General features: G+C 36.7%; 1 protein-coding gene across 1 annotated transcript in view; it reads left to right on the plus strand.

Moving 5' to 3' along the window:
- The window catches only part of LOC122812139 (nuclear receptor subfamily 5 group A member 2-like), a 445,215-nt gene that overhangs the window by 248,661 nt on the left and 183,898 nt on the right, over window positions 1-12,656 (plus strand). Inside the window, exon 2 of the mRNA XM_044084444.1 lies at window positions 10,422-10,543. Within this exon, the coding sequence (XP_043940379.1) occupies window positions 10,422-10,543 (122 nt within the window). The remainder of the gene's footprint in view (window positions 1-10,421; window positions 10,544-12,656) is intronic.

Here is a 12,656-nt window from a genome sequence, read left to right on the forward strand (position 1 = left end):
TCACCTCTCTCCTTTCCCCTTGGTTGGTATGTCCTCTATTCTTCTCTGGATTGGTTCTCAGCCATGTAAAGACATTATTGTTAGAAAAGTCTTGCATATCTCTAGCAAGCTTTTTCTTTTAAAGTTGTAACAACTGTTTTTTAAAATTCAGTACTATCTACAATCGTGTTCAAAGTCATATCACAGGTTTCTTCTCCACGTGCAGTGAGTTCATCATGTAGCTGTTGTATTTGTTCCCTAAGCTCCCTCTCCATGGGTGTAAAGAACATATTCAGTGGCTTCATATACGATTTGCTTGTTTCCAAATTTATTTTTTTGCCATTCTGCTAGGATCTGAGGGTACGTGTCTCCATAAGTTGGCATATTTAGTACCCTCAGCCCTCGTGGTATTACATTTAATTGTAACCAGGCTTCAAAATGGAATCCCTGACATTGCAACCATTTATATTTATACATGCTATTCTCAATGTCTCTTTCGTATGTATGAACCTGTGCTTGTACATTCTCATCCGCAGGTAAATTGTCCCCTGTAGGCAAAGAAAAGTCATCTCCAATAGAGGATTGTTTTGATCAAACATAAAGTCCATTAGAGTCTTATTGACATGAACATTCATACCCAAGTTCTCTTTAGCAGCAAAATTACTGCTTGTAGTATTGTCTTCCATCACGCTCACCAACCAAAAAACAGCAGTAAAAATAGTCCCAAAAGATGCGAGCAAGTCCCCAGGAATTATCTGCAGAAAATCAAAGCAATAGAGGCAATTTGTTGAATAAAAGTTTCAAGAATTTATTGTGTTAGCGCTTTCATAAACCAGTTACTTCATCATACACATAAAATAACAACTCATCCTTTTAGTATATACGCTGTAGTAATCAATCAATTAAAACAACTTTAAATTTCCCTCCAAAATTTCTTAAAGAAATATACAACAAATAAAAACAGATAAAAGAGAAAGACAAACATAAAAGATTTTCCATTACATTAAAAATTCTTTAACCACAAATCTAAACCTATTCAAGAGCACTTATAAGGGAAAAATATTAGAGAACATATGTACAGTATTAAAATTAAAGATGCAAACAATGCTTTATATAAACATTCTGAGGAATGTAGTAAATATAAAACATTTTTATTTTCCTTTCTGGAAGTTGTTCAAGTTGACCACAGGGGAGGGGATTTCAAAAATTCTGTGGAGCAGAGAGAAACGTCCTGGCAGATTAAATTAGGGGCAGATAAAAAACAGGATTAAACGATGCCATCACATCAAATGTTTTTTGAAATATAGGACATTAACTATTAGGGAAGTTTGATTAATTGTGTTTGTATTTTTACATGTTTTTGTTATTTATAAGTTGACTGTTCTTGGTATTTTGAAAACCGGTTTCTTTCTCTTTTTAATGACAAAAGTGCATTCTCAAATTGTGTATGTCCTTTTAATTCATGGTATTTCTTGATTAATCTCAAGTTTTTATTGGTTGATTGATTAATTATAGGCAGTATGAGGTTTATTTAAGCTATTTTGTGGAGTGTTTTCACTGTTTTTTCTAATGAAGTCTTGGTAAGACAAAAGCATTGAATAAAACTTTTAATAAGCTAAATTTAACACTTTTCAGTCTTCATTGACCATTGCTTACAGTTTATATTGAAAAAGAACTGCGCAAACTGGATCCAAACAAACACAGGAAGGAGCCGGATTTAGTAACAATGACCTGAGAATGCTTCAACAAGAACTTACGGCACCATCATATCTATTATTCACTAGATCATATAAATATGGGGAGATTCCTCAAGATTGGAGACATGCGCTTATTAAAACTGTCTTTAAGGGAAAGGGGAGTAGGACAAACCCAGAGTCATATAGACCCTCAAGTCTACTTTCATGTTGTGGAAAAATAATGGAGAAGGTAATATTGAATAAGTTATTGTCAGACTTGGATAGGTTGGGACTTGAAACCATGTATCAACATGGATATAGTATTGCTATTACTTCCTGAATATGTAATAGTCAGGAGTGAGTCACCACTCCATACATGTATGATATGAACATCAGAATAAATCCTACTACAACTGATGAAGTGCAATATTCTAAGCAATCATAATGTGAAGTCATAGTCTTGTAATACCTACTAGTATAATACTGTTTAATATCTTCCTGTCCATTTGTGGTAATTTATTGTGTTGTTAATATTTTAATTATTACTATATGTGCATTAGTCTTACTGTCATTCAAACTATGTGTTCATTGTTATGTCTTGCACGGAGACTAAAGCAATGTAATTTCATTCAGCTTGCACTGCTGTGTATATCTGATCAACAATAAAAGATTTCTCAAACGGTAGGAGCACAACCAAGGTTCGCATTTAAAAGAAATAAAAATTTAAAAGACATTCTTTGTCATGAACCATGGTTAAATGTTACTAATGGACCCAAAATATTAAAAAAGGGCACATATGCCTGTCAACGATGCAAGGCTTGTCCATAAAAAAGGAAGGACGATTTATTTGTACACCCAAGAACAGGAAAATCTTATTTCCTGAATACATATGCTGATTGTAATACCCAAAATGTAATCTATTTGGCGGTATGCCAACAGTGCACAGCATATTACGTGGAGAAGACTAATTGCAGGTTGAAGGACAGGATCCTTAAACATATGTTAGAAGTAAGGTTAAGTAATATGCACAATGCGTTGTATGGTCATATCCAACAGAATCAGGGACATATGTTCTTGTTTATGGTGTTGCAAGTGGTGCACAAAAATGTTAGAATGGGTGACTTAAAGAATCAAACTGAATATATGGAAATGAGATGGATAATTAAACTGGGAGCTGATAAAGCTCCAGGATTAAATGCTGTTGTACCTTTAAAGCCAGCCCTGAAGAAAAGGAGGGCTCAGTACTGAATTTGATTGGTTCTGTGAGCTATATATAATGGAAATTTGATTTTAATGTTGTACTAGCTAATGAAGGGTTAACACCCGAAAATGTTCATAGTGCAATTGTTTTATTAATTTGTTTTATTCACTTTAAATAAAAATTAGTTTGCTATGCGGCCTGGAGGTTCCAACCTTCTTTTTGTTGTTTGCTGCATTGGACTTATTTGATGGAACCTTTGGTATAACATATCCACTTTTCTTCCTTGGAAATTATAGAGTTTGGATTAGTAGGTTAGCATTAATAAGCTGTTCTTATATTATACATTTTAATTTATCTCTAGCTTTTAAGTTTCAGTTCTAAGGTAGCACAGTCTCAGTTTACAGTACGGTGTTAAGGGGGAAGGGGGACTTGGTTAAAGGAATGAGTTTAATGCTTTTATTGCTCTTAACAGAACCACCCTCTGTAACCACTCCCTTGCTCCAAATAACCTGATTATATATAAATTAATGAATGTCTTTAATGATTTTCATTGTACTCAACTAGGATTGCTTGTTTATGTGCAAAGGATATTCCATTTTTAACTCAGCTGTGGACTACCAACTATTTTATTATTTTGTAGTACATATTTTAAAGTTCGAATTTTATTAGTGAACTAGGTGCATAACATATTTCAAGGAGTGAACTTCACACTCTCCACACTGCAAAGTTTCTGCTTGGTTTGACCTACAGATTCTCAAAACCATCAAGTTTCTTTTCATCAGGGGCAGGTCCTGACTACGTAACATGGTTGGCTGCTTTGAAAAAGTCACTCAGGTAGTGTATGAGGACAAATCAGTGCACACTGCCTATCTGGACCCTGCAAAGGTGTTCATCACCATCCCACACTCAAGCATCCAAGATAAGCTCTCACAGCTAAATGTTAACTTCTGCATAACTCAGATAACAAATTGGCTCACAAACAGAACACAGAAAGTAAGGGTGGGTAGCTGTACCTCCTCCAAAACACGTGTGGAGTGTCCTTGTTATTTCTCACAGATCAAACCTAATGAAAAAGGAGTGTGACTGACCATGTTTGCAGATGATTGCAAACTTGGTCCTATCCTAAACTCCTAAGGGGACACCAGGAAAATACAAAAGGCCTGTTCCAAAGAAATAGCTGGTGTCAAAACCACAGACTGGAAGCAAATGCCAAGAAATTATAATCAAATTCTTAGACAAGCATAACTTCCTTTGTAGATATTATTTTGACACCCCTCCACACACACTGAAAATTAAACCTGTAGTTAGAGATCCGGGTACTTATTTTGACAATGAACTGTTCTTTGTTCACCATGTACCCAATATTGTAAGGCAGTCCTTTTTTCATTGTATAGCTTATATTTAAGGGTACACCATCCAGATCTAGGAACCTGGTTCCTCTGCTCTCAGCACTCATTAGGCTGACCATTAAGTATAATGCCCTTTTGGTATATACCTGTACAAACACTTGTCACAGCTGGAATGATCACAGTGCATCTGCTCATAATCATCCCACCCCAGAAATCCCTAACATGTAAGACACATGCAGAACTCTGTCTTAATCAACATACAAGAAGCACATGCCTGTAAAGTATGTACCTCTTAGCTAACATCTTGTTTATTTTTAGGAATCAAATGTTAGCGCTCATGTGGTGTTACATAAGGAAAATTGCCTCCTGCTGGTACAATGCACCTTCTGACAAATGGGTAAAAGGAGGTATGAATATTATATTTGTTTCATCATTTGTTTTTCATTTGTGATAACTTCTTAAGAACCAGAGTGGCATGGTGACAAAGTGATAGCCTTGTTGCCTGACAGCATTTGGTTTTACAGTTTGGTTTCCAGCTGAGATGCCTTCTATTGGAATTTGCATGTACTTCCTGTGTTTGTGTAAGTTTCTATTGGGTGTTCTGGTTTTCTCACCCACATAAAAGAATTACTGTACATGAGATGGTGAGCCTCTGAATTGCCTGAAGCTGTGAGTGCCTTTGATGAATGGATGTTATGTGTCCTGTAGTACAGAGGTGTCCCATTAGCTTCTCTGTCTTGTGCTCAGTAAGCCCATAATAAGCTTCAGATCCCCTGCAACCTTGAACTGCATGAATTGGGTATTCAGAGAATACATGAAAAAAATAATATTTGCAGTGAAATGGCTGTGACTGAAAAAGTGCCTTATACACCAGCCCATCTTTATGCAGAATAAGCAAAAGAAAAATAAATTATATCAGTTTGAACATTTCATAGATGTTTGACAGTACTTTTTTTCTTTTTGTTGCAAAATGTATGAATCTGCATTTCAATGGTTTACTTTGAATTTCCTTTGCACTTGTGTTTAACTGGAAGAAATTATAATCCTTCACCTGAAGTGATATATTAGGACATCCAGATTTGCCTCCAACCATTCAAAGTGAGTGACTTCAGAGTAGTTATTATCTGAGAAATGTGTATTTTTATACTTTAATGCAGTTGCTATCAGTTTTAAAAGTGAACTGGATGATATTGCAATTTGAAATTACAAGGGAAGAGATAATCGTCATGGTACCTGATTGGCACATCTTGGTTAACACAATATTGAGAATGTAGGAAACAGCACGCATGCATGTTGTTAGTAGTATAGCTGTCACATTTGATGTTTGGAGTAGTTGAAATCATCAGTGATAATATTGTTGTCATTCATTTCAAGATGACTTCTGTCTAAAACATGCTGAATTTATTAGGTGTTGTGGAAAGATTATTGTAACAACCTAATAAACTGAAGTTAATGTTGACAGATATGGTGATGTTGTTATATTACCTTACTACTTTCAGACTGACAAATCCCAAACTCTGGGGAGCACACTGCTAATGGCTCAGGGGTGTGGAGCTGGGTTTCTTGGAGAGAATGGCTGTTACAGTAATGTGAGGTTTGCCTCTGCCACTAGTCCACTCCACACCCACTTCCCTAAATGGGGTGTATTTATTATGGACAAGGAAACTAAGCAACAAAAACTCAAACCATCCCTAATGCCTGTGTGAATGATGGTATCTCCTGGTCAACCTTCGCATAGTAAAGAGGAGTAAATGGACCAACTTACCATGGAGGGGGGTGATGATCAGCAATGAGGGTTCACTGTTGGAGTAACACCTGCATATATCCTGACAGGAGGGGTACATTTTAAAGGACATTTGAAGCTAAGTTGGGGGTGTCTGGGGTACAGGAAAAATGGGTTCCAAAGTAACAAGCCTACAGTGGAAAACACCTTTTTTTTCCAGCAGCTCAATTGTGGCTGGGAACTCAATTGCCGTTTTGGGTCTGTTGTAAGGCTATAATCACTCTTGTTGGAACAGCTTCATAAATTGCTAAAGAGAGTGGAAATCCACAAAGGCTACTCTGAAACCAAGAATATGAGTAAGATGTGATTAGAACTATAAGAGAATGGCAAACAATTTGCACCACTGAGGACAGAACAGTGATTCTCATTCAAAGAACACAGGGGAATAAAACTGAAGGTATTGTTTTATAGAGACTGCATCTTTTCTTCATCATTGGTTATGGACACTGCTACTGCTACAGCTGTAAATCTCCATTCTTTTTGCGAAAAAGGTCTTCCTTTTAGCTGTGGATTATTTTGGCAAGTGAGAAAAGGAATCTGGAGAATTGCTGTCTGACTCCAGGTGCTTTTCCAACTTTGGTTTTCAAGTGTTTTATTTCTCTTTTTAAAAAAGGAAGGGCCCAACTGCATACCAACATAGTAGAATGTCTAAACTTTGTATATTGGTTATGACGGAAAGAGTGTGGCTGCCCAATTATTTGAAATCTGTATAACCTACTGGTAGTTCAAAGGAACATGGACATTTTAGGGGGAGGCTGAGGTTGACTCTTTTATTTCTTGTGACAAACAACCATTCCAATTAGCAGAGCTCTGTTCTTATCTGCTCTTGTCTGGCAGTTGGTGTACAGGGTTAAGGCTGTGAACTGTAGTTCCTGTGATGCAGGGTTTGATTCCTTCAACCCTCATTTACCTACTGCATGACCTTGTTGCCATCTTCAAACATATTCTATCCCATGATAAACTGCATCTGCTTGTTGATTAAAATGTATCTGTGTTTGGGCAAGGCTCAGTTTTTTCAAGTAATCCTAGTATTTACACATGAAGGATGAATTTCTGCTTGCTTGCTTGCCCACCCGTTCACCTTTTCTAAAGTTGCTTACTTCCATTCTTTATCCACTTTCTATTTAACCTTTCTGCTAATCACATTTTCTGTTCTTTCATTTACTAACGGTCTACATGCATACCCATTATAAGTATTCACTACTTCTTGCCACTTAAGGATTCACTTTCGATTTATTGTTTTCATTTTATTTTGAATATAAACTGTATTTTGAGATTTTCTTACCTTCCATTTGCAGCATTTGATTTCCTCCCTATATCATGTGTACATAGACCACACAAAAAAGCTCAAATTGTTCTCCTGTATTAATATACTATGACATAAAAAAACTCTGGGATAGTACAGTATTTACCAATAATGGCTAGTATCACTGTTTGCCACTATGAACCAGGTGCTCATATTTAAAGGAAAGTACACTTTGGAATATCCTGTACCTACCAACTAAAAGGATGAATCTTCAAAAGGAGGTGAAACTATCATGTCATCTGAGCAAGTGAATATAGACAAATGTCCATTTTGTAAGATATTTAAATCATGATGAAACAAACCAAGGCTCACATAGCGACAGTCGAGCAACATAGGCTATCTCCAGTTTCATGGCTTTGTTGAAAGTATAACAACAACAGTGTAAATAACTGAAATGAGGGTAAAAGTCATGTAGCAGCTTGTAGTTCTAAAAGGAAAGTCATTTGACAGTTTGCAAAATCCCAGTAATAAATCTTAAAATCCATACACTTGCAACCTGGGTGACTTGCACATAAAAAACTTGTAATGGATCAAAAAACAAGCATGAGCGAATACATATAGAAATAAAATAATAAACAGACATAAATGGTTTATGCAAGTGTATGGATTTAAAGTTGGTCATAACTGCTCAAAACGTCTTTATGCTACCAAGTAGTGTATATTCCATGTAGATCCTCTGCCTGTTATTCTACCCATACATGTGAATTGTGACAGACCACTTCCCATAATAAGTTATTGACTAGCACGGCTATCAAACATATGTTTATTTCCTCCATTATTCTCACTACTGCATGCCTGAGTGGTACCACAACACATGTAGTGACCAGAACAGATGTCAGACAGATGATGCCACCCACCCACATGACAATACTACAGGTGAATCCTACAGCTGCCATGCTTTCTAAGAAATTCCTCTTATCTATATCATTCCTAGGAGGAATGCATTAACCACTTGTAATACATTTGTCCCAGTCCCCTTCAGTAGCACACACCACACCAAATGACATTTAACAAACTTTATTAAACTTCGTAAACATAACTTTATTGAAGAACATTTTAATTTATTAATCACAGCATGAACATCTATGTAACCATTCACCGTTGCAGCAAATCCCTGCTCACCCTGCCCAAATAAGCAGTGTCATCATGACCGCTTACCTATCTTACTTATCAAAGCAGGGTCCCACCACTCACTTTCATCCCCAAACTCCTTGATTCAAACAACCAGCACCAGAGGGGGGAAACTGAAGAGAGACAAGCCTGCTCTTGTCTCCACCTAAGCACCCAACTCACAGAAGTAATAACCAGATCCTCAATGTCTTCAAAACAGAGAGAGGAGGGCAGGTAGCAAGTTCTTGCCTAAATCTGATCCTTTACCCAGCTACTCACAGAAAACTCCTTAAGCCCCTCCTTACAGCTACCGCCCTTCCTCCCCAACCTTCCTCCCTCTTAGTTTAACCCTTCTTTGCCCAGAGCTCTCCTCACTTCCTTCGCTTACCTTCCCAGCCCTAACATCCCTTCATCCCCTCCCTCCCCCTGATCCTCAACACTCTTTATCATCTCCTCACAACCCCCAAACACTGAAGGTGTCCCTGGACAAATTGGTTTGTTCCCAAACCTCATTTAGGCATTTAAATATTAAACCTGCATTATGTCAGCCATAGTTTTGCTCCATCTATCCATCCATCCATCTAGCTATGAATCCATTTTCAGTAGCACCTTTAGCTAGTTCCAAGACATGGGAAACATACCAGGTAGAATAGGAATGTACCTCTGTGCTACTATATACATAAAAATGCTGCACATAAAGATAACCGGATACCACTAGGGCTACACAGCTCTCTGGTTGGTGTTGTGCTCTTCAATTATGTCACTGTTATGAGGCCGAATGCTGTCAGAAAACTATGTCAAACCATATTAGAACAACATGGCCGCCATGTTCGACTTGCTACCTCATTATTACCATTAACATGTCAGAATGCATCAGTTGTCCAGGCAACCATCAGGCATCAACATAGGTATTCACACATCTTGAGCGCAAGAATCAAGAAGCTATTTCTTTGAAACTAAAAGTAGCATTTTGCATCTGCTATATAACACTCACCTTTCAGTCAACATGTAAATATTTTCATATTTTATATAACGTCATCAAAAGGCAATGATATGGACAATTACTAGCACTGAATTTCTTGCTTTGTATGCACAAGTCAATACATTGGTTGACTGTGTTTTAGAACAGACATTGTTAGTACCCTCATCACAAAACATATTCATCCACTAGAACTATTACTTTGTAGCCTGCCTACTATAAGATAAATTACTTGAAATATATTAATGAATCATTAGTACATTCTCTTTTCTCCTTCACAATGTTTCATGTCATTGACCATGCATTTATAACCATCACGCAAGTGTGAGTCAACATTCCGCTTTCAGAAATAATTAATTCTGCTTTATTTTCCACAGTTTTTTCAGGTAACTGAATTTCATGTACCTATTCTCATGGAATCCAGAATCCTTGAATTATCATTCATTGAGTTATAACAAGTGCATGCCAGTGTTGAGTGCCATCCTTGAAATCAGTAATGCAAAGTATTTTTGCTTTCTTTTAGCATCGTCCAGATGAGAAGAGCTATTATATGGAGATTTTTCATGTGGTTGCTTCACTTAGACCTATACATGATATGTATTTCTCTTACTCTTAGCTGTGTCTGGGCCTTAGTAATAATCCTGGGCTAAGTGCATCAAACGCTTGCTCTCTGCACTTTTTATTTGCATAAAAGACTTACAGTATGGTACCAGTACCTGTTCATGCAAGCATCCATCCAATTTCAATACCTACTTTATGTGGTTTAGAATTGTCCAAAGCCTATTTAATAGAATATGAAGGTGTCTACAATTTATGAAGTAAAAAGAACCGAGATGTCAGTTTTTCCAGTTTCATTAAATTTCTGCTGTTGATAGTTAAGAAGCATACAGTGTTTTCAGTGGCAGTCAGTAAGAGTCAAAAGTACAACATAATGTAGCCCTTTTGGAGGGCCCAATAGTATTTAGTACCACTACTGACAACATGCACACTTCAGAAATACACACTTATACCACCACTGTTTTTGTTTTACCCTTTCAGTGGAATCCTGTCTACTGAAGAGAGAATACCCGTCTGAAGAGGAGTGTGAAGAAGCATGTCCGATCTGTGGTGATAAGGTCTCTGGCTACCACTACGGACTCCTAACCTGTGAAAGCTGCAAGGTAGGTGTGGCTACATTTATAACTACACAAGCAGCAGTCTTTTAGTCTTAAAATACAGGTGTTCACTAATGTTAGGAATGCCACCTATAATATATACCAAAAACCCAAAGCAATATCATTAACAAGGATTATTAGGGTTCTGCTATTCAGTTCCACCACACATCTTCCATCTCTCACATTCACAAGGTATCCAAATCTGCATTACAACACATGGCTGCATGCAACAGAAATATAGGTATGCAGCTGAGAGGAAATTGATAAAGTTCTGTCTGTCTGGCCTGAGTGGAGAGATCTTGCAAGGGTCAGATGAGATAGTGTTTATCAGGACCAATAATGAATACGGTGATGGCCTCTTCACTGCAGTAGTTTTTGATTCGTTGAATAAGGTTATCTGAAATTGCAAGGTCACAAAAAGACATGAATATGCAAACAATACTTTTGTCGGCTGTATTAAGACATGGTTCATGAATCTCGGGTGTGGTAATAGTGAAGTATCTTAAATAAGAACATATGGTATCTACCATACTATCAGATTTTACCTTCACCACACAGTTTTGCAGTGATTAAATTAATAATCTCTGAATTATCCACTATCAGTTTTACCTCCCTAATAATTTGCTGCATTTGCCATACATCCTGTATCACCTCTTTGAATTGTATACTTGCCTGTTCTCTCAGATTCTCTATAACCTCATCCATGGACAAATATTATATTTTAGCCCTCTTGTAATCAGTTCTCAGCATTAACATCTTACATAAATCTTCGTTCTTAATAGACTTACTATCTGCTACCTCCTCTTGTTATATGCTTTCATTTCACTGGGGACACTAATCCTTTTGACTCTCCCCAGAATCGTAACAATTTGATTTGCTGTGTTCTTCATTAATTCTCACACAGTATAACTATTTGTATTAAGCTGGTGAAAGTTTTGTTTTTGACAATATGTTGTTCATTTTTTCCTTGTAAATGTGTGATTGTATTATAGGTTGTACTTGTGTACTAGTGTTTTATAGCTGTACCTATATGTCTACTTATGTCATAGGTGTTACTAGTCACGGACTATCACAGTAATACAGTTGCAAACAAGAGAAACCTGTTTCCTGATTATTCCTTTAAGTATTTCTCATATGTGAACAACCTGGTTTCATACTTTATGAATAAGAACTGGCCCTAATATGCACTTTTATATGTTTTGCATATATTAAATAGCATGCTAGCATATCAGTGGACTTTAAACATTCTGTGTGTACTTATATTGCACTCTGTATGTGCTATAAATTTGTTATGCTTTGTGGTGCTTCAAGGCCTCCATTGTAAATAAGCCTGGATGGATATCCATGGAACAAACATAAATAATACACACTCAAATAAATAAATAGTAATTGTCAGAATATGGTATTTAGAAGGTACAAAATGTGCTGTTTGTCAGCTTACAGGAGTAACAAGTAGTTATAGTAGTAATGGAATACAAACAAAGGGCAGGGGAGCCAGTATTTTTATGGCTGCAGCATTTTGAAAAGGGAATACTAACTTTTCATTTTATTACATTACCACAGCTTTTTATTTTGGGAATTAAAAATCACGGAAAATGTTCAATAAACTGAAGAGAAAACCCTTATTGATCTTAAACACATTAATTTTAAGCAAGCAGTGCAGATATTTAAGGCTCCGAACTGTTAAAGGGTCGTTTCCTGAAACTCAGGCTACATTGTTTGATTCCTCTATCTCCATGTGCCTACTGTTTGACTCTAAGTAAGGTATATAGTTAGACAGCAGCCATGGGTCTCCTCTGAAAGGGAACACTTCTGTCCATTGGGATTACTTGTTAATAAATCTATTGAAAATACACAAATAAATAATGCCCTATATACTTGAAAGGGTTTTGTGTACAAGTCTTTTATACTGATTTCTGAAACAATGCAAAGTAATTTGTTGTAAGAAAGACAAGTCATAGGACAACGACACTGTGTAAGGATGCTTTCCACCTAGAGCAGAATATCGCTTCAGCATTGCCTGAGGAGATATTATGGGTAGGAGATATTATGGGTACATACACAGAGGTAACTTAAGATGATAGTTTTCTTATGGAGCAAAGTCTGATACTGCATGTTT

This window comes from Protopterus annectens, chromosome 9.part0, assembly GCF_019279795.1.
Source record: "Protopterus annectens isolate FY-2018-M chromosome 9.part0, PAN1.0, whole genome shotgun sequence".
Lineage (NCBI taxonomy): Eukaryota > Metazoa > Chordata > Ceratodontiformes > Protopteridae > Protopterus > Protopterus annectens.